The sequence below is a fragment of the Orcinus orca genome, chromosome 19 (assembly GCF_937001465.1).
Source record: "Orcinus orca chromosome 19, mOrcOrc1.1, whole genome shotgun sequence".
Classification (NCBI taxonomy): domain Eukaryota; kingdom Metazoa; phylum Chordata; class Mammalia; order Artiodactyla; family Delphinidae; genus Orcinus; species Orcinus orca.
The window spans coordinates 44,888,236-44,911,052 of NC_064577.1; the positions used below are offsets into that span (position 1 = coordinate 44,888,236).

The 22,817-nt window shown below is 44.9% G+C and overlaps 1 protein-coding gene, 1 long non-coding RNA gene and 1 other non-coding gene across 3 annotated transcripts; 1 reads left to right on the plus strand and 2 right to left on the minus strand.

Annotated features, from left to right (window-relative positions):
* Positions 1–32: 32 nt before the first annotated feature.
* On the minus strand, positions 33–11,401 carry LOC125962197 (uncharacterized). The gene is made up of 2 exons (XR_007473697.1): positions 11,285–11,401; positions 33–465 (listed from the first exon to the last, which is right to left on the minus strand). It is a non-coding gene; the product is annotated as an uncharacterized LOC125962197 (long non-coding RNA).
* TRNAQ-UUG (transfer RNA glutamine (anticodon UUG)) lies at positions 11,121–11,192 on the plus strand. The gene has a single exon. It is a non-coding gene; the product is annotated as a tRNA-Gln (tRNA).
* Positions 11,402–20,580: 9,179 nt separating the features above from the next.
* GNGT2 (G protein subunit gamma transducin 2) lies at positions 20,581–22,576 on the minus strand. The gene is made up of 3 exons (XM_033410848.2): positions 22,489–22,576; positions 21,640–21,745; positions 20,581–21,219 (listed from the first exon to the last, which is right to left on the minus strand). Exons 2-3 carry the CDS (start codon positions 21,721–21,723, stop codon positions 21,094–21,096), a joined length of 210 nt encoding a protein of 69 aa, XP_033266739.1. The 5' UTR covers positions 21,724–21,745; positions 22,489–22,576; the 3' UTR covers positions 20,581–21,093.
* Between the last annotated feature and the right edge of the window lie 241 nt (positions 22,577–22,817).

Consider the following 22,817-nt stretch of genomic DNA (forward strand, 5'->3'; position numbering starts at 1 on the left):
CTTCAATTTAGCGTTTCTCAGATACAAATACAGACTGGCGATCATTGTTTATTCTCCCAAACAGGAGTAAAGTACATACCTCATTCCATTGTGTATGTCATAAACATAGTTATAAAGTTTTTATAACTTTAGCATGCATGATCATTTAGTGCAATAGTATGTATTTTATGTACAACACCATAGCTATATAGGGGGACAATGTTGGATTGCTCCATTCAGTACTGTCCTTAGACCCAGGCAAGACGAGCCCCTACCTGGATCCTGTGCTTTAGAGAACCCTGCATATCACAGACACATGTATTTACTTCAAAAACAAACAAACAGGGCTTCCCTGGTGGTGCAGTGGTTGAGAGTCCGCCTGCCGATGCAAGGGACGTGGGTTGGTGCCCCGGTCCGGGAAGATCCCACATGCCGCAGAGTGGCTGGGCCCGTGAGCCATGGCCGCTGAGCCTGCACGTCCGGAGCCTGTGCTCCGCAACGGGAGAGGCCACAACAGTGAGAGGCCCGCGTACCGCAAAAAAAAAAAAAAAAACAAGAAACAAACAGGGCTGGGATAGGGAGGGTGGGAGGGAGGGAGATGCAAGAGGGAAGAGATATGGGGACACATGTATATGTATAACTGATTCACTTTGTTATAAAGCAGAAACTAACACACCATTGTAAAGCAATTATACTCTAATAAAGATGTTAAAAACAAACAAACAAACAGGAAATTCCTTGTTGGCACAGTGGTTAAGACTCCACGCTCCCAATGCAGGGGGCCCAGGTTCGGTTCCTGGTCAGGGAACTAGATCCCACATGCATGCTGCAACTAAGAGTTCACATGACACAACTAAGGAGCCAGTGAGCCGCAACTAAGGAGCCTGCCTGCCTCAACTAAGACCCAGCACAACCAAATAAATAAAACAAACAAACTCACAGAAGAGATCAGATTTGTGGTTACCAGAGGCAGGGGGTGGGGGAAGGCAAAGTTGGATGAAGGTGGTCAGAAGGTACAAACTTCCAGTTATAAGATAAATAAGTACTAGGGACATAATGTACAACATGATAAATATAACGAACACTGCCGTGTGTAATATATGAAAGTGGTTAAGAGAGTAAATCCTAAGAGTTCTCATCACAGAAAAAAATATTATTTTTCTATTTCTTTAATTTTGTACCTATGTGAGATGATAGATTTTCACTAAACTTATGGTGATAATCATTTCATGATGTATGCTAAGTCAAATCATTATGCTCTACTTAAACTATACAGTGCTGTCGGTCATTTATATCTCAATAAAACTGGAGGAAAAGAACAAACACATGTATTTACTGAGGAACATTTGGGCATCTCTGTCACTCAGGATCTAGTGGTTAGCGCCGGGACAGCATAACCTGTTTCCCTAAATATCCCCTCTTGGGACTAAACACTGTTCAGGCTCTAGAGAAATGTTTCTCTGTTCCTTTTTTTAAGAAAATAAATTTATTTATTTTAATTTATCTTTGGCTGCATTGGCTGTTTGTTGCTGCACGCGGGCTTTCTCTAGTTGCGGCGAGCGGGGGCTACTCCTCATTTCAGTGCATGGGCTTCTAATTGCAGTGGCTTCTCTTGTTGCGGAGCACGGGCTCTAGGCTGTGGGCTCCAGTAGTTGTGGCATGTGGGCTTCAGTAGCTGTGGCACATGGGCTTCAGTAGTTGTGGTGCACGGGCTAGTTGCTCCGCAGCATGTGGGATCTTCCCGGGCCAGGGCTCGAACCCATGTACCCCGAGTTGGCAGGTGGATTCTGAACCACTGCGCCACCAGGGAAGCCCTCTCCGTTCTTTTTGCCCTATGTTCTCAAAACAAAAGGCGACTGCGTGTAAACGCCCTGCAAGTCTGTGGACAGTGCTTTGGAATGCTGGTAATATTTGAGCAGCAAAGTGCTTAGGTAAAAGAAAAAGACACATTTTTAAATTTGTCAAATTCTTCCTCTCAGATAACATAAATAGCAATAGAGTGTTGCCCACTACCTAGTGTCTGTTTTCTTGCCTTTCAATTCATGGTTCCAAAAGTACTAGAAAATTAGTGTGCTGTTCACAACAATTGCACGTGTGGCTTAAGAACATTTAAAAATAGTAAGCAAAGATCTTTGAACAAGATACTATGAGACATTTTGTTTTGGTTTTTTTTTTAATAGATCTTTATTGGAGTAAGATCTTACCTTAATTTTTAATGTAAAAGAGTCCTCAATGCCTCATGCCTAAAATAAACATTCTAAATTGGATAGTTTTACAAAATAAATAAAATAGAAGCAATTTTTATTACTCTAATTTTTATACATGTAGTTCTAGATGTATCATGCTTGAAGTGTGATACTAATTCTTTTTTATTTATTTATTTATTTTTGGCTGCATTGGGTCTTAGTTGCTGCGCGTGGGCTTTCTCTAGTTGCGGTGGGGGTGGGGGGCGGGGGCTGCTCTTCATTGCGGTACGCGCGCTTCTCATTGCGGTGGTTTCTCTTGTGGAGCACAGGCTCTAGGTGCGCAGGGTGAGAGCGCAGGCTCAGTAGTTGTGGCGCACAGGCTTAGTTGCTCCGCAGCATGTGGGATCTTCCTGGACCAGGGCACGAACCCATGTCCCTTGCCTTGGCAGGTGGATTCTTAACCACTGTGCCACCAGGGAAGTCCCAATACCAATTCTTTACGCTGGGAATTAAGTGGTTATTGAATGCAAAAACTGTAATTATTTTTATAAAAACATTTAATGGCTTAAGTTTTTTAAAATTAAAGTAACTACAAAAGGGACTTCCCTGGTGGTCCAGGGGTTAAGACTCCACGCTCCCAGTGAAGGGGGCCCAGGTTCAATCCCTGGCTGAGGCACTAAGATACCACATGCCGCAGGGCACGGCCAAAAAAAAAAATTTTTTTTTAAAGGGGGGATAATAAAATAACTACAAAAATCACAGCTTTACAATATTTTGGATTTTTCCTTTTTAAAGATATATTTGTCAAGGTAAGAGGATAGAACATTTATTTTAACAATTTGCTAGCTTCAGTTTTTATAGCTTTTAAATATTTAAATATATAAACATAGCTAAAATGTAAATTAAATATTTAGACAAATATTTAATTTGTCCCATGCCTGGTTCCAAAAAAGAGAAGTCTGCCTTCCTGGTGAATTTCTTGCATTCTTGAGACAGAGAGATAAAGGTGTGTGTTTTCATGGCAATTGTAGCATCCTAAAACATCCCCCAGCAGGGACTGTTGTGATGTGCTGTGGTTACCATCGGTAGGTTCCAGGAAAATCCTCTTCCCTGTCCCAAGAACTGGAACCTTCTACTCCAGCAGGGAGGAGTTCTTAAAGTGGAGGGTGTTTGCCTAAACTGTGAGCCAGTTCTCCAAGAATTCTTCTCCAGGAATAGATCAACTACCCAGAGAGTGTGTGCCTCCATTCCCTAGTCAAAATATATTGGATTAAGAGAAGCTGTACCAATAGCCAAGCAGATTGTCTTTCTTGGAATTTGAATTGGGCCTGAGAATACCCAGTGGGGCTTTATGGGTGGCTGGATGGCAGGCGTCACACTCCGGAGCAGCGGGGCAGCCCCTTACTGTGCAGACCGGGGAGCTGAGACAGCCAGTGTGCAGTGAGAAAAGAATTCGACATAAGCACAAAAAGGAGCTGAAATGAGAGACTCCTGGCGGCCTTCTGGTTCTTTCCTGAGGTCTGGCTATACTCCTTCCCTGGGGTTTTGTGAAACACTATACCCTTATAATTCTCCTTTTTTGCTTAATCGAATTTGAGTTGGCTCCTGTGACTTATAAGCAAAGTGTCCTAAATAATACAACCATTCTGTGTGTTTTCAAAACAGAAAGGCATAAATAAAAGGTTTTCTCTTTGGGTGGTTTGGAAGTAAAAATCAGATCACAGAAAATAACCGCCGTACAGGCCTCCCTCCAGCCTTCAATTTCAGACACAACTGAGCAGCCTGGACTAAACCAATGACAAAGGTATCCTTCCAGGACAGCGAAGGGCCTCTCTGATACTTGCGGGTCAACTCCTAATTCCTGGACAACTTGGTGCAAATAATCGTGTGGGCCTCCAGGGGGAGCTCAAGTCCACTCTCTCTGTTTCCCCTCTACTAATTCCCACCCTCCTGCTCAGGAAAGGAAAATTCCTAAGACTTTCAGAAAGGAGGGATCCTATTGGCTACTGGGCTAGTGGCCTTTTTTTGCGTGCATGGGCGTGTCCACTTCCTGTGGCTGAAGTGGAAATGGGACTGGGGTGCGCCTCATTCTGGATACTGTCTCTCCCTGACTCAGGAAGGTACCTCCCCAGCTGTTTTTTGATTGTTGATAGACCAACAACATATACAAGCCGCTACCAAGTGTATCTATGAGAATGCATTTGTCTGCAAGTACCAGAAACTTGACCCAAACTGTCTTAAACTATCATATATAGGTTGCAGCCCAGAGGTGGGGCAGAGCACAGGTGTCCTATGACCGACAGGAATATGTATGAGGGATTCCAAGCCCACAGGTCTCTGCACCTGGCCTCTGCCTTAATGCTCTTCAAAACAGTCATCTAAGGTACAGAAAGACCATCTACAATTTGCTCTTTGCCCCCAGGTTTTTCCTCTTAATGGGCAGAAAATGTTTAAAGCATTGCAGTGTAGTAGGCTGGTCTTTTACTCAAATTGGTCTCCTGCGAAGTCTTCTGTCTCTGCCGGTGCTTTCTCTTGGGTTGGAGATTTTAGCTTTTCTAGGCCTACAAGGCTCCAAGTTATAGGACATCCAGTAAACTTGGATTGCAAGATACTCTCAGCAAAACCATACTACACCTGCTTTAAAACAAGCTGCCTTGGGCTTCCCTGGTGGCGCAGTGGTTGAGAGTCCGCCTGCCGATGTAGGGGACACGGGTTCGTGCCCCGCTCCGGGAAGATCCCACATGCCGCGGAGCAGCTGGGCCTGTGAGCCATGGCCGCTGAGCTTGCACGTCCGGAACCTGTGCTCTGCATACGGGAGAAGCCACAACAGAGAGAGGGCCACGTACCTCAAAAATAAAAAACAGGCTGCCTCAGCCTAAAGCTTATCTCTCATAGGACCAACATGAAGACTAACACATGCCAATATCCTGATTCTTTCCTCCCATTTCCCATTCTTGATATTCTACAGTCTTGGTAGGCCCATAGTTTGTGTTTCAGACGCCAGTAACAACATCAGGATCACCAGCTTCCCAGGAAGTCTCTGCTCTCTACCCCATTTCTTCTGCTCAAACCTACATCTAATGACCTTCACAGTATTCATGTCTGTATACAGCTCTTTTTCTTAATCCTTTGCCTGGGTCCTCCAGCTACCTTTCTGCCCTTCAGCCGCCCTGCTCCAGTTTCAGACAACTCTCCCATGTAAAACCTACATCCCATAAGAACCTGCTGTATAAATAAATAAAACTTAAAAATTAAAAAAAAAATAAAACAGAAAAAAAATAAAAATAAATAAAACCTACATCCCTCTTGAAATTTTACCAAGAGATTATCAAAGTTTTCATTGTATAATTGAGTAATCTGTATTAACTGCACAAGCCCCTCTTCTATTCTGTGTGCTTGGAAATATCCCAGATCTCTGCATGCAAGAACATAGAGGCATTAATCATAAAAGGAAAAAAAAAAGATAAATTTGACTTGATTGAAATTAAAACCTGCTAACCAAAAGACACTATTAAGAAAGTGAAGAAACTTCCCTGGTGGTACAGTGGTTAAGACTCTGCACTCCCAATGTAGGGGTCCCAGGTTTGATCCCTGGTCGGGGAACTAGATCCCGCATGTATGCCGCAACGAAGGAGCCCGCCTACCACAACTAAGACCCAGTACAACCAAATAAATAAATATACTTTTTAAAATTAGCAAAATTAAAAAAAAAGAAAGAAAGTGAAAAGACAAGCCACAGACTGGAAGAAAATATCTGCAGTACAAATATTTGATAAAGGATCCATATATATAATTACCATATATATATCCATAATGGATCTATCTATATATATATATATATATAAGTATGTATAAATATATAATTCTTATGAATCAATAAGATAAAGACAGGTTTTTTTTTTCTAAATGGGCAAAATACTTGAAGCACTTAGAAAAGAAGATATTCAAATGGCTAGTGAGCATGTAAAAAAATACGTTCAACATCATTAACCATTAGGGAAGTGCAAATTAAAAGCAAAAGGAAAGATGATTATACACCTCCTAGAATGGCTAAATTTAAGCGACTAATAATACCACTTGTTAGCTAAGATGTGAAGCAACTGGAACTCCCTCATACACTGCTGGTGGGAGTGTAAAATGGTACAAGCACTTTGGAAAGCTGTTTGGCTGTTCCTAATAAACTTAAATGTACACTTACCCTACGACCCAGCAATTCCATTCCTAGTTATATACCCAAGACCGAAAAAGGTTTGTAAAGGAATGGTCATAGTAGCTTTACTTATATTAGGCCCAAATTGGAAACAACCCAAATGTCCATCAACTGAAGAATGGACCAACGAATTGTGGTATATTCATACAGTGGAGTACTTCTCAGCAATGAAAAACATACTGCTGATATATAAAGTGACATGAATGAATCTCGAAAACATGTTTAGCGAAAGAAGCCACACGCGATAGATACTGCAAAACAGTACACGTATACTATAATAATAGGCAAAACTAATTTCTGGTGATAGAAACCAGAGTAGTGATTTCAGTAAAAACTGGAAAAAGGCACCAGGGAACTTTCTGGAGTGATGGAAATGCCCTATATCTTGATCTAGGTGATGATCACACAAGTGTATACATCTGTAAAAAATAATTGATTCCGTTAAGATTTGTGCATTTTCCTTAATGTAAATAATACCTCAAAATAAAATGCCTTTAAAAAAGTGAGGTATATTTCATATGTACTGTTATGGAACAATGCTCAAGATATGGTGCTAAATAAATAAAACCAGGTGCAGAACAATGTTTTGATTTCTTTTTCTAGAAAAGGATTATGCATATGCATGTATATCTGTGTAAGAATGAAATATCTCTAGAAGGACCATATCAGAAGTTGCCTCGGAGAACAAAAAAAAATTATAGTCAGGAAGTCTTATTTATCTGTGTTTTCCTTTTATACCTTTTGAATTTTGTATTATGCTCATGTATTATCCATTTAAATATTTTTTAACATTTTAATTATGTTAAGTGCAAAAGCAGAACATAAAATTATATATACAGTGAGACTGTAAAAATGCATTTTAAAAAAGGAAATGAAATAGCAAATGTAAAAGTGCTTGTTGGAATTGTAGTTATTTAAAAATCTTCCTTTTACTTTACTGTATTTTCTACATTTTCCATAAATATTTTACCTTTGTAATCTGAAAAGATAATTATTATTATTTTTTAATTAATTAATTTATTTTTGGCTGCCTTCCATCTTCATTGCAGTGGCTTCTCTTGTTGCGGAGCACGGGCTCCAGTAGTTGTGGCACGTGAGCTCAGTAGTTGTAGCTCACGGGCTCAGTAGTTGTGGCTTGCGGGCTCAGTAGTTGTGGCTCATGGGCTCTAAAGCACAGGCTCTGTAGTTGTGGCACACTGGCTTGGTTGCTCCGCGGCACATGTGATCTTCCTGGACCAGGGATCAAGCCTGTTTCCCCTGCATTGGCAGGCAGATTCTTAACCACTGTGCCACCAGGGAAGTCCCAAGATAGTTATTTTAAAAAGAGAAAGTAAAAACACGCAAGAAAAGGATAAAAGGTGAATGCTGCTTTTTTCTGTTGTTCAAAAAGAGTAAGTGGCCTGGGAGGGATACATTAGGAGTTTGGGATTAACAGATATACACTACTATGTATAAAATAGATAAACAACAAGGACCTACTGTATAGCACGGGGAACTATATTCAATATCTTGTAATAACCTATAAGGGAAAAGAATCTGAAAAAGAATATATATATGTATATATTATATATAACTGATCACTTTGCTGTACACCTGAAACTAACACAACATTGTAAATCAACTATACTTCAATTAAAAAAAAAACAACAACTAAGCGGTCAGATTTCCCCATCAGAGCCTGGGGAATGCCAGGCCCAGAGCGGGGGCCTGGACCGGAGGAGTTGGGTAGGGGCCAGCTGTCACCCTGCACAAAGTGGTGGCTTGTCTGGCAAAACCAGGGCTCCCAAGGCAAAGTGGGGACTTGCAGCAGATCTCACTTATCCTGAGTGGCGAGGACACAGAGCAAGGCCCATTCTATCCCAGCTGTGAGCAGCCTAGCATGGATACAGGAAAGTGTCTGAACACAGCCTTGAGAGTGAATATGAATACTTTCCATGTTGACTCCTCAAAGCATTATTGTCCCCACTCCATTGTCTCTATATTTACAGGCTCATAAGAAACTTGGGAAAATATCTTTAAAGCCCCTAATCCTGGATTTCAGCCCTCTTTTCTTAACCCTTGGCCTCATTGTACTTTCTGGGGTACACTCTGCCCCAGTTCAGCCCTCAGCTGGGATGCCACAGCTGAAGCCACAATAAACCCACCTCCAGCAGAGCCCTGGGCTCCCCCAGCTTCAGGAGCCGCCTTGTGTGGAAGCTTGAGAGTCTGTTCTCAAAGACGTCATGGGATGCCATCTTTGGGATGTCACGTGCAGTGGATTTATATTAAAAGAACCTAGTCACACTGGGGCAGGGAGATTACATATTGTCTCTGTTTTCTCTGTTATCATTAAATATATATATATAGAATATGATGCTATAAAGGGTCTCTGAACACAAAATTAGAATGTTGTTTCTTCCTCCTAAGTTCTCCTGTGCCCTCTAAGGGGGTTCAGGGGACATGTCTGTTAAGGCACTAGCCACACATAAAGGTGAGCAAGTCCCAAGGAATTCACAGCCCAACCAAGGGGAAGAGAGAGGGAAGATGGGAGAGACTGAGCCGCAGAACACAATTTCTTATAATTCCAGTGAGTCATGACAAAAGCAGTAAGGGAGATGATCCTTTTACGTTCCTTGAGGAATGAGCAAGTGGAGGATTTCATTTGGGCTGGTAAGATTTTTTTCAAGCTGAGAAAGAAAGTGGAGGGAACTGCAAAGAACTAGGGAATGGAGTAGGGAGAGTGGGAATAGGAGGGCAGTCATTCCTTCTCCTCACACCGGATAGAGAAATTGTCATACACTTTCAAAGGATATAAGCTACCTTTAGTAGCTTTCTACAGTAGTTTTTGAAAACTTAATTTCAATACCCTCTAGCCAGTACAGAACCCTTGTAAGAAGGAAATAGATGGGAAAGCTGAGGTCCAGAGCTGCTAAAGTCATTTGATGTTAAGTCAATTTGATATTAAGTCACTCCAGCCTTAAGAGAGGGACACCCTTATCTTATAGGAGCTGAAGGGGAATTTGGTTCATTCTTCAAAATGGAAAATCATTAATGTTTCTTCGGACAATATACAAGAATTATAAATGATTTTTTCAAGCAATACAAAAAAACAGGACTTCATAAGTTTACTCCCAGGAGATAAATGTCATCAACGGATCTTTTTGGATTTGAGCTAAGCAGGTTCTTGACTATATGCAACAGAAAGGGACTCTGGGTACCTTACATAGAAAAGGAACTTATTAGGAGGACGTTATAGAGTTCACAGCACCAGAGGGAAAGCAAACTCAGAAAGATGGGCAAGAATGAAGGGGAACTAGGAAACCAGGAACTCAGCCAAGGTCAGGATCCTGGACAGTCTAGTTAGGATGCCACTTCTGCTGCCAGGGGACATGGCACGGCTGCCATCACTGCCCCTGAGGCTCTGGACGGCACAGCCACCACCGGCAGCCAACTAAGTTCTAAAACGTTCCTGCTTCTGGATTCTAAATCCAATTGGCCAAGTTAAGGACACACATTTTCACTCTGGCTGCCAGAAGCCTGGAGAGTGAGCGTGTCTACCTTGGGGCACACCTCTGCTGTCACCCAGTCCCATGCAATGTTGAGTCTCTCAAGAAACGGAGTCAATCAGATGGCCGAGGGCAAATAAATGGCAAATATTCATTACATGTGTATTCATTCAGCTTTTCTGTTTGTGTATAAGTTGGATTTTATTATACACAGTATTTGGCAAGTAGATTTTTGTTTTTGTTTCTTTAGGACAGTATATCTTTTCATGCCAATACAATAGATTCCCCCCTAAATTCCTGCACAGTATTTATTGTATAGATATTGTCAGTATTTATTTAATCAAGTTTCACTCAACGGACATTTAGTTTTATTCTTTACTATTAAAAACCACACAGCTGAGAACATCCTTGACTAACTGGCACTCGTCCTAGTAGCCCGTTAGGATAAATTTCCAAAAGTGCAATTGTTGAGCAAATGGCATATAAAATTTTATCTGTCGCCAGATTGACCTGAAGAAACATTATCCTTTTACACCTTCACTAAAACTTATGAGAAAGTCCAAAAGGGATTGTCTCTTTCACTGATCTGATTCTAATCTACACGTTAAAAGGAACCATGCTCCCAAGTAGCGTTTAAAGTAGGAGAGGGAGATGGAAGCGGAACTTTCTGTGCAGATTTCTCGGTGGCTCTAGCTACGTGTAACGCCAAGGAATCAGGTGGGGCGCACTTCCTAACGGCGATTCGCGCTTGGGGCACCTGGGCCTTGAACGGCTGTCCCTCGACGTGCCAGTCAGCTTCCCTCCCCGCTCGGCCAAAATAACCTACCCGGGGTAGTCGCTGTGTAAGTAAATAAATAAACAATACGAAGCCCAGGATGCGAGCGCCGAGCCGCCTGCTCGGGGTCTATGGGTCGGAGTCGGCCTTCCCCGGTCCAACATCGCGGGCCTAGCCCCGCTAAGGCCGACCCCGCCAGCCTGCCGCCCCCCCCCACCCCCCGGGCTTCCTCAAACCCGGTGAGGACCCCTGGAGGAGAGCAGGGAGAGAGGCAGCAAGAAATGACACCCTGGGACCGGGATCGTATAGGACGCCGGGGACGCTGAAGCCCTCGTTGCTCCGCTCCTGCCCGCCAGTTCGGCTTGGGGACCAGAGCCCAGGACCCAGAGCCGGTAAACCCGGCATCCACTGCCGTTTTCGAAAGGCAGCCCGGCGCGCCCGCTATATGACTTGAGGAGGCTCCCGGCCGCCAAAAGTAACGAGCGGGTCCCATGGTGTAATGGTTAGCACTCTGGACTTTGAATCCAGCGATCCGAGTTCAAATCTCGGTGGGACCTCTCCAAAATCTTTTGGTTCTACAATTCCTATTTTGGAGGCCCTTGGCGGCAGTGGCCATCTCAGGCTGTGCCGGCGCCCCCCCTTGACCTACCTGACCGCGATTTAGGGTCCCTCCCTCTTTCTCAAGATGCTTTCATTTCAGAGCCTGCTTGAAGGTCGCGGTGCGCATGCGCGAGACTCGGGGCGGAAAAGTAAGTGTCTGTGGGAGCTGGAGCGTGACTTTAGCTTGCCGGGGACGGGCGAAGGTGCCCGAGGGATCCCGAGGATTCCGCTTCGGGCGGGGAACAGTGGCAGCCTTCTGGTCTAGGAAACGCCACCGCCACCGCCACCGCCACCCCCGCCCCGCAAGCTGCCGGGAATGCTTCTCCCCATTGGCTAACATGCAGAAGGGCCAAACACTTCTGCTCTGGAAACAGCGAACGAAATAGCCATAGGGAGCCGAGGGGAGCGGGAGGGAATAGCCGACTGCGGAGGAGGGCGTGTGTTTGGGGGTCCGTCCGCCCGGAAGTCGGCCAGATACTGAAGTGTGTCTGTCTGGGTTGTCCGGTACTCGGGCAGTAGACTGCGAGGTTGTCTTTCAGTTGGAAAAAAAAAAAATCCCTTAGTCAAGGAATCCACTCTTCAATCCGTTTCAGCCGTTCAGGGTATCTCTGGCGACGGTTTCTCGCCGTATCGATGGGCTATTTCTCCCGAGCAGACGATAGGAATCTCTATGGGGTTCACCCGCAGGGCTGAGCGAATCTCTTGGCGAATTTGTCCAGGGTCGCTGATTTGGGTGCTGACCAAGCGCACGTGGTTTGCAGGAAAGGTTCTACCTCTGGGGTAGCGGGGAAGAGACGTACACGGAGTATTGTCTTCTTTGGATTGGTATCTGGGTTTTGAGAGCTGTCTGTCTCTCGGGGACAAGTGACGAGGAAGCCCGCTCACGCATTTGTGATCCCCCTACAGGGAGACTGGCACTGTGGTTATACGGCCCCGCGCCTTGGGAGGATGCCGTGGAAACAGAACCCTCGCTCTGCTCTCCCCAACTCTCTCCTGAGCACCCTTCCTCCCCACTCCACCCCACACACTCCTTAAACATTTGAATGAATTTGTGTGTATGAGCGATCCCAGCTTCAAAAATACCTAAACATTAGACGTGGGAGGACTTGCACTAACAGATATTAAAGCTTATTATCAACTATTAACTATAGGAATTAAGACAGTGTGGTACTGGTGAAAAGAAAGACAAACATACCAATGGAACAGAATAGAGAGCCCAGATAGAGCCGCACACATACTTGGACCAGTGATTTATGACAAATATAGCACAACAGAACAGTGGGGAAAAGGACCTTTTTTCAATAAATTATTCTGGGACAATTGAGTGTCCATATGGAAAAATATGAAATCAAATTCCTCCCAGTTTTCACTAACACAGCAATACATTGCATGTGAATTATAGACCTTTATGTGAAAAAAAGAAAAAAAAGAGCAATAAAGCTTTGGAAGACAACAGAATATCTTCATGACCTCAGGGTAGGGAAAGTCTTCTTAAGCAAGACACAAAAGGTTCTGAAAGTTTGATATATGTCACCATATTAATATGATTTTCTATGTTTTTCTTATCAGAAGACCCCAAAAAGGAAGTGAAAAGTAAGCCATAGAATAGGAAAAGATATTTGTAATGCATAACTGACAACTTGTATCCAGAGTATATTAAAAGCTCCTAAAATTCAGTAAGAAAAAAGACAAAAAACCTAATGGAAAACAACAAAAGACTTGGACTGGTACTTCATAAAAAAAAGGAAATCCAGAATAACCGGTACACATGAAAAGATGCAACACATCAGTCACCAGGAAAATGCAAATTAAAAGCTCAATGAGATGCCATTGAGATACCACTCACCAGAATGACAATGCTGAATGTTATTGAGAATATGGAATAATGTGAATTCTCAAAGGAGCGTAAATTGGTGGAAAGCAGTCTGAGATCTACTAAAGTTGAAGATATCATACCCTATGATCTAGCAATTTCACTCTTGTACATATACCCACAGAAATGTGTGCTTTTGTGCACTTAGAGACATGTGTAAGAGTTTTGGGCAACATAATAGCCAAAAATTGGAACTCAAATGTCCACCTACAGTAGAATGGATAAATAATTTGCAGTAAGGCCACACGACGGAATATTACACAGCAACAAAACAAATGGACAACTACATGCAACGAAATGGGTGAATTTTTTTTTTAAGTATTGAACAGAAGAAGGTAGATACAAAAGGATAAATGATAAATTATTCCATTTGTATAAAGTTTCTTGGGACTTCCCTGGTGGCGCAGTGGTTAAGAATCTGCCTGCCAATGCAGGGGTCACAGTTTTGAGCACTGGTCCAGGAAGATCCCACATCCCACGTGCCGCAGAGAGCCACAACTACTGAGCCTGCGCTCTAGAGCCCGTGAGCCACAACTGCTGAAGCCTGCGCACCTACAGCCCGTTCTCTGCAACAAGAGAAGCCACCACAATGAGAAGCCCGCGCGCTGCAACGAAGAGTAGCCCCCCTTCCACCCCCGCTGCAACTAGAGAAAGCCTGCACTTAGCAATGAAGACCCAAAGCAGCCAAAAATAAAATTAATTAATTAATTAATTAAAAAAAAATAAAGTTTCTAAACAGGCAAAACTAACTACTGTATATTGTCTAGAGCTGCAAACTTAGATGGTAAAATTATCCAGCAAAGCAAAGGAGTAATTCACATGTTACTGAAGATATGGAATACTTTGGGGAAGAGAGAGGACCATGATTGGAAAGGGGCCAGCAACAGTCTTCCAGGGGTACTGGTACTATTGTATTTCTTGTCCTTGGGTGGAGGTTACATTGATTGTTCACTTTACAAAATTTTGTTAAAGTGCGCATTATGTTGTATGCACTATTCTGAATGTCAATTTAAAAGGTCAAAAAGTGATAAACAACAAAGTCCTACTGTATAGCCCAGGGAACTATATTTAATATCCTGTGATAAACCATAATGGAAAAGAATACGAAAAAGAATGTATATATATATGTGTGTGTGTGTGTGTGTGTGTAACTGAATCGCTTTGCTATACAGCAGAAATTAACACAACATTGTAAATCAACTATACTTCAATAAGTTAAAAAACAAAACAGGGGGCTTCCCTGGTGTCTCAGTGGTTGAGAGTCCGCCTGCCGATGCAGGGGACACGGGTTCGTGCCCTGGTCCGGGAAGATCCCACATGCCGCGGAGCGGCTGGGCCCGTGAGCCATGGCCGCTGAGCCTGCGCGTCCGGAGCCTGTGCTCGGCGACGGGAGAGGCCACAGCAGTGAAAGGCCCGCGTACAGCAAAAAAACAAAACAAAAGAAAACAAACAAACAAAAGTCCAAAAGTACCTGCCTAGAGACATGTTTCTGCCATGGTCACAGATGAGAAATCCGAGATCAAAAGTTGTCCACAGAGAGGGAGTCAGGATAAAGATCCTCCATTCTGAGCCAGCCGAACCACATTCAGAGGATCAGGTTCAATTCTAGGGATCACACAAAGACACTGATAAATTTCATCCTGCCACTAACTGGGTGGGTGCATTTGGGTAAGCAATTGAAATGTTCTGAAATTGTAACTATGTGAGGTGATGGATGTGTTAACTAAACTTACTGTGGTAATCATTTGGCAATGTATACGTGTATAGCAAATCATTATGTTGTACACCTAAAACTTATACAATGTTATATGTCAATTACATCTCACTAAAGCTGGAAAAAAAATTCTGCGCCTCATCTGTAAAATGACAATAACGGTGCCTTTTGCATGGCAGTGCTCTAAGACTTAATAAAATAGTAAGCAAAAAGTCCTTTTCTCTGTGTCCCATCCATGATAGGCTCAATAATGTTAACTGCTAGAAAGATAACCAGAATAATAAACACTGTGGAAAGTCAGATTCTTGACAAAAAAACAAATGCTTATATGGGAAGGAAAATAAAACGTATAGAGCACTTGTTAGTTGTCAGTTTATTTGCCTAGTTGTTCCTAGTCTTGGTTGCAACAGAGGCAGAGAATGACGACTCGTGGGTGGAAGTTAGAGGGGCAAATGGGAAGAACTTTCTAACAGTCTGAGCTGTCCATCAGTGGAACAGGCTTGAGAAATTTTGAGCTTCTGGTGCCTGGAAGTCTGGAGTCAGGGAGCTCAAAGGTCTTTGTCACATGGGGTGTAGGAAGATTTCTGCACTGAGATAGAGGTTGTGCTCCACAAAAGTTGCCCTGCCTTCTGCCCTGAGCTTTGATTTTTTTTTTTTGAATTTCTGAATTTTATTTTATATATTTTTTATACAGCAGGACCTTATTAGTCATCAATTTTATATACATCAGTGTATACATGTCAATCCCAATCTCCCAATTCATCACACCACCATCCCCACCCCCCTGCCACTTTCCCCCCTTGGTGTCCATACGTTTGTTCTCTACATCTGTGTCTCAATTTCTGCCCTGCAAACTGGTTCATCTGTACCATTTTTCTAGGTTCCACATATATGCGTTAATAGACGATATTTGTTTTTCTCTTCCTGACTTACTTCACTCTGTATGACAGTCTCTAGATCCATCCACGTCTCTACAAATGACCCAATTTCGTTCATTTTTATGGCTGAGTACTATTCCATTGTATATAGGTACCACATCTTCTTTATCCATTCGTCTGTTGATGGGCATTTAGGTTGCTTCCATGACCTGGCTATTGTAAATAGTGCTGCAATGAACATTGGGGTGCATGTGTCTTTTTGAATTATGGTTTTCTCTGAGCTTTGATTCTGCTGGGAATCCTTACGCCCACTGAGGACTTACTCCCCAGGGCCTTTCTCATCATGTCTCCAGTGGCTTTCACCTTGTTTTGCTTGTTTGTTTGTATAAAGATCCTCAGTAAGATATCGTTTTACATCACAAACCAGTTCACACATACACAAAACTGAAATAAAAGTTTGGGAAACAATAGTCACCTTTATTCTATGTAAATTGCACTCTGATATTTTCTATGTTTTTATTTTTTTAAAGCTGGTCTCGGGACTTTCCTGGTGGTCCAGTGGGTAAGACTCCACGCTCCCAATGCACGGGGCCCAGGTTTGATCCCTGTTCGGGAACTAGATCCTGCGTGCATGCCGCAACTAAGAGTTTGCGCACCGCAACTAAAGATGCTGCCTGCCACAACTAAAGATCCCATGAGCCGCGACGAAGATCCCGTGTGCTGCAACTAAGGCCTGGCACAGCCAAAATAAATATAAATAAATAATAAAGAAAGAAATAAATACTAAAAAAAAAATAAATCTGGTCACAACTACTAAAGTGATTTCACAACTACTCACTAATGGTTCTGAACCCACCACCATCCCCTCTTCCTTCCCCTCCTAGCTCAGCTTCTCTGAGACTTCTGTCTCTGACACCCCCCTCCACCTTTCCTCCCTTTTCCATCCCCAGTAGCTGAGGGGAGAACCTCTCTCTCTTCCTTGCCAGCAGTCTGAGGAGCCCCTACCATGGGTTTATTTCATGGAAGGGCCCCCAGGGACAGCATTGTCGGGAAGGTAGCGTCTGCAGGATGTTGTCCTTGCCTAGAATGACCAGCAGAGGGCAGAACACCAGGACCTCCAGGGAAGCCGGGTCTGTGCCTAGCCTGGCCCCTCCATTATGCTAGATTCCCAAGGCTGTCCACTCATTATCTTTGGTTTATTCATTTGCACATGACATAGTGTATATTCAATACACAATGCCTGGCGCATAGTAAGCCTATAAAGAGGAATCACTCAGTCATTCCACACCCATTTGTTGAGCACCTACTATGTTCTAGGTGCTGGAAATACAAAAATCAAAGATTTGTCCCCCGCCCTCAAGGAGCTTGAAACTTGACTAATAAATGGAAGACTAAAGGAGAGTTTAAAATGAAAGGTTATAGGCTCAGGAGTACATGTAGACACCAAAGGTAAGTGAAGTCCAGCTAGGTAAGGTTAAAAAAAAAGAAATCCAGACCAAAGCTCAGAACAGCATGAAGCGCTGTTGTAAAAAGAAGGAAAATGCGCTTGTGTAAAAATGTAAAAAGGGTAAAAAGCGCTTGTGTAAAAAGAGGGAGAATGTTTATATGTGTTGACTTGTATCTGCATAAAACATCTCTGAGAGCTCATGTGAGAAACAGTTAACGTCGGTTTCTCCAGGGAGGAATATAGGAGAAGAGGAGGGAGGCACTGTTCATGGTATGCCGTTTTACACTTCTTTCTTAAATTCTGAACTACCTAATTTTGAATGACCTATTCATTCAGTCATAAAGGAGAGAATCTGGGAAAGCTTTCCTAGAAGGGATGCTTCAGCCTAGTTGTGACTGTACATGAATTAGCTGGATACAGAAGGTGTCTCAAGCCCAGCACGAGCTGGTGGAGGAATTAAGAAAAGCTCCACTGATGGAGCCCTGGGGGCAGGTGGGGTGAGCAGTGGGGAGAGCTGAGGCCTCAGGGGTAAGCAGGACCCTTACCCATGGTGTGGGAAGGACCTCGGTGCTCAACCCACAAGTCTTGACTTGGTCTTACAGGAGGTAAGCAAGGGAGCCACAGAGAAACACTGCAGCCAAGCGTTGGGGGTGGGAGTAGAGGGGCCAGATGAGGGGAGCTCAGTGGGAGGCTGTTGGAACAAAGGGATAGACTAGATGAATGTGTGAGCAGGGTAGAAGATAGAGTCTTGAGGAATTTGCATCTGATCAGACGGCATGGGGCAGTGGGCAGAGTCCTCGTCTCTTCTTGGCCTTTTTCTCCTTTCCTGGCCCCACTGGTTTGTTTCCTCAGCTCCGATGCTGCAGGTGATGTCACCCCCTTCACCCATTTCCGTGGTCTGGTAGAGAAAAGTCAGAACGGCCAGGGGGACATGGAGACACTACTGCAGATAAGGTAAGGGGTCCCTGGAGAAAGAGAACCAGGCATGACTTTCTTGACGTAAGAGAGGCCATTTTTGGCCTAAGCCATTTGGTGATGTAAGCCTGGCCACAATGCTTGCCCTTGAACAGGTCTCAGTAATTAAAGATTTTAAGGGAACAAAAGAATGCAAAAGCAAACAACTGTTATCAGGCGAGAGAAGTTATTGTACTATATCAGAGATAATATATCAGTTGTAAAGACTCCCAGTTTTGCCTCACTGGTAAAGATTAGCCTGAAGCGCTCAACCACCAGATCAGCTGGACCCTAAGGGATAATGATGTGGACCTTTTCTGACCCTCATGACTTCAGTCAACTCAAGCTTGGACTCCTGTGGACCCTTCATGAATATGCACGTATCCTTAGCTTAAAACTTTCCCAATGTTATTGTTTTGGGAAAGATCCCTGGTGTTCTCCTTACTTGTTGTAAGTAATAAATCCTTCTCCCACTCTTTGGCTTGGTTGTGTCTTTTAGCTTGAAACCCACCAGGAGGCAGACTGGGTTTTTCAGGTAACAAAGGTGAGCAGAAGAAACCACTGCTCTACCTGGAGCCCTGATAAGGGTTCAGAGTCCTGAGGAATGAAGGTGGGAGTCCACCCCTGGACCAAGAGCTCCAACCAAGAAGGAAGCCATAGCCCATGACCTACACCCATGTGACTGTAGCCCCCCATCTGTTTTTCCTTTCTCACTGATGGAGCCGTATGAAATATTAACACTTCCCCATTAAAAAAAAAAAAGTATTATATTTAAATGTTTCCTCTTCTTTTCCTGCTCTTAAGCAGAGTATATTGGGGTGGCTGAATTTATTATTTATTTATTTATTTATTTATTTTTTTGCGGTACGCGGGCCTCTCACTGCTGTGGCCGCTCCCGTTGCGGAGCACAGGCTCCGGACGCGCAGGCTCAGCGGCCATGGCTCACGGGCACAGCCGCTCCGCGGCACGTGGGATCCTCCCGGACCGGGGCACGAACCCGTGTCTCCTGCATCGGCAGGCGGACCCTCAACCACTGCGCCACCAGGGAAGCCCCTGAATTTATTATTGAGGTCACAGAATGGCATAGTGGGGTTACTATGGAATTGGGAAAGGAGTGGACGGTTCCCGGGAGATCCTGGATTCTGACCAGTGGCCCATGACCTTACCTGTAGGAGCAGGACACACCGTAGGGCTGTGGCCCACTGGGGAGGGGCTGAGGGAGTTTGCAGCTCAATGTATTACGTTAGGTTTGTTTTCAGATCAATGTATTATGTTAGGTTTGTTTTCAGATACTTGCTTTCAATTCTCTCTCTCACCCCCCAAGCCAGAAACTCGTCATCATCCTTGACCACCTCCTGTCCCTCGCCTATCTCTCAATGAGATGTCAAGATCTGAAAACTTTATTTCGCAAAGAACTCCCCCTCTAGACTTATAGCCACTGCCCTAACCCACCTCTCCCCTGAGCTCACAATCATCTCCTTAACTCCCTCTCTGCCTCCACTCTTTCTCCTTTCCATCTTGTCAAAAGCTATTCCCTTCTAAATGCAAACATTACCAACCCACTCCCAGCAGAGTCAGTGGTTTAGTATGGCAGACGAGACCCTCTGATGGTCTCCAACCCCACCTCTCTAGCAGCAGATCCTAAAACTCTAGGCCTTTCTCTTGACATTCCAACAACTGATCTGATGAGTGTTTGCATACAAACCCATGTTCTTATTTTCTTCTTCTTTTATCTATTCCTCTGTTCATACTGTCCCTTCAACCAGATTTGCCACCCATCCACCCTTCACAACTTAACCCCTTAGGACTCAGCTCCAAGTATCACCTACTTTTCGAGGTCTTTCCTGTCCTCCCTCCCAGGATGCAACGCAGCCACTCAGCTGGATTTGATAGCCCTTCTATGTGTCTCCCTCATACTTCACGCAGACCTCTCTGACATTGCACTGAACGCACTGCATCATGAACGTCTCTCTGTGGCCCCTTTAGACAGTAATCTTCTTGCTAACAAGGCCTAGGAATTAGTCTCCCCGACCTTAGCAGGATCCAGCCTCCCTTATGCTAATCAAAACCTAGCCTTCTGCGGCTTAAATACCCTCAGCAGCTTCCTATTGCAAGGAGGGTCAAAAAGAAACTTCTTACCTGAGCTCACAGCAAGATCCTTTAGACTTGAGCTCATCTTCCTCTCCAGCCCCATGTTTCACCCCTCCCAGGTCTGTCCTCACCCCCCACGCCCCCACTTGCCTGCAACAGTTCACTTTGACAGTTTACATTGCCCTGACTGTCCACCTGCTGTGTGTTCCTGCACCACCCTTGACTTTCTTTTCCCCACAGCAGCACTTACTGATTAAACTGTATCCCTGTTTCATGCCTTCTATGCTAAATTCCATGAAAATAAGAGCCATTTGAATTTAGCTCACTTTTCTATCCTAGCCCAGCATGGAACAGGCACTCAATAACATTCAATAAATCATGACATCACGACTTTACGAGCTCTTTTTGTCACCAGGCCATCTGGGGTGATCCAAATGACCAGGGGGACTTCCACAGGACCGGCCATGAGGTGGGGGGAAAGGACGCCCCCAACTCCAGTCCTCAACCCGAAAGCTCTGAATGGGAATTCTGGCTCCTAGGCAAACAGTGGAGGGGGGAAATGGGAGGAGTAACTGTTTCCCAAGGACTGTCCCAGGTCTCAGGCAACTGCAGCCTTTTCAGACCCCACGAGTTTAGGTGTCCACTGCTGAGCCAGGGAAGCTTTCCTGGGAGTGTTTCCAAGTGGGGTCAGCAGTGACCAGGCAGGTGGTAATGGGAGAGAAGAGTTCAAAGCAGGACTGGGGAATGGATTCATGATGTACGCAGCCAGGCATCTCTACTCATTCTGTGACTAAGAGAAGGTGAACAACCACTGGTTCCCTGGGCGTCCCAGGGTACTTGATTCTGGATAAGGAGGGGGCTGAGGAGGGGCAGGCATTCAGGGTGAGGGGCTCCAGTGCCATCAGCTTATCGTACAACCGCCTTTTTCCTTGAAGGGATTCTTGTCCTCAGGGATGCCTTTGAGAAGAGGGTCGTTTCCCGCTTCGGCCTCCACGTAGTCCTTGATCTCCTTTCCTGTCTTAGAAATCTGCGGAAAGTAAAGTGTGCTTCTAGCCCCTGTCTGTGGCTCGGGATTCATGATTTGTTCAGTCCCAAGAAAGCAGGCTTCTGGGCAGGGTGGGGATAGAGGCCGGAGAGGAGAAAGATGAGAGGCACAGGCAGGTGTGATTTCCTTGACCAGAACCGCAAAGCCTGACTCTTACCCAGGGACAGGGCCGGACACACTGAGCCCTCGAGGCTCTGAAGTTATCTCTTACACACCTTTGTGGGATCAAACCCTGGCCTCCTTCCACTTCCCATCCCATTCCAGAGGCACCTCCTGCTCTTTCTACTGTCCTGGAGAAGGCCCACCACCAGGCTGTCCATCACTTCCTCCTTCGTGTCCCGGCTCCATGAGGACCAGAAGGGGATGGAGAAGAGGAAGCAGGGAAGGGAATAGGAGGCTCACCGGAGCTCTTGGGTTCTTCACTTCCTTCTTCAGCTGCTCCACCTCCATCTTTAAAAGCTCCTTCTCACTGAGCTCCTGGGCCATCCTGCCCTGGAGAGACCAGGTCCTGGAAAGGATTCCACAGCTGGGATTGCAAATCCCCTGGGCTCCCCCAGCTCCCTCCTCTGTACTCCCCACACCTCAACTTCTACCCTCTTCCCTGCTCACCGTATATTCTCATCACTCACCGTAGATTCACTGCACCCCCACCCCCATCCCATTATGAGTCTAGCCTCCAGAGGAGAGGATGCTCCCAGCCTCATGGGGGAGGCACACCCAATCTTTGCCCTTTAGGTAAGACCTGTCTATGGAGGAAAAGGGAATCAGAGCATGGAGAAGGGAGAGAAGAGTTTCTTTCACTGAGGCAGATTTGGGAAGCAAAGTTATTGTTCCACCTAATGACACAGGTAGAAGTTTTCAGGAAACTCCAGGTCCTGTCAGAAGAGAGAGTACTTTAGTGACTAAGAGAAAGACTCTGGAATCTGCCAAACTCCAACTCTGATCGTGACTCTTCTGCTTCCAAGTTGTGTGGCCTTAGGCAAGTTGCTCATCCTCCTTGAGCCTTAGTTTGCCCATCTGCGAAATGGGTATAATAATGCTACCTACCTTATATGATTATCGTGAGTGCTAAGAAAATAATGCATGTAAAATATTTTAACACACTGCCTGGCACATAATGAACACAAGACATTTATCATCATCATCATCCTCATCATCACTACTACAGGGTTATCAGGAAGGCCTGCCCAGTGCCTAACCCAATAACTCTAAGGCTAGCTCCCAGCCCAGTGCAACCTTAGCCCCTCTTACCTGCCAAGAAAGAACGTGCACTTCAAGTCTTGTCCCCAACCCAGACAAGATGGAGTTGGAGCCTCCTAGCTCCTCAGCAGCTGAAAGTCTTTGGATAAAGCAGATGGTTCGGAAGCCCAAATCTCTGATGCCTAAGCTGATCATAGGCTCAAGGTTCTAAGCCCATCCAGCAGCCTGAGCCTCCAAGACTGCCACCACTGCAGGCACCCTGCCGCCTGCGTCGGCCGCCCTCCTGTAGTGACCCCTCTGGCTTACAGCCCGCTTCCCTGTTCTCACCCTCCGGCCCTGATTGCTCCCCTTCCCCGGCCTTCTCTCCCAAGCCCTCTCCT

What these genes read in the sequence shown, in the direction of transcription:
- GNGT2 (XM_033410848.2), bottom strand. Translation starts at nt 21,723, where the DNA reads ATGGCCCAGGAGCTCAGTGAGAAGGAGCTTTTAAAGATGGAGGTGGAG. An exon ending in TGAAGAACCCAAGAGCTCCG is followed by an intron (nt 21,220 to 21,639) that starts GTGAGCCTCCTA and finishes TACTTTCCGCAG; the next exon opens with ATTTCTAAGACAGGAAAGGA.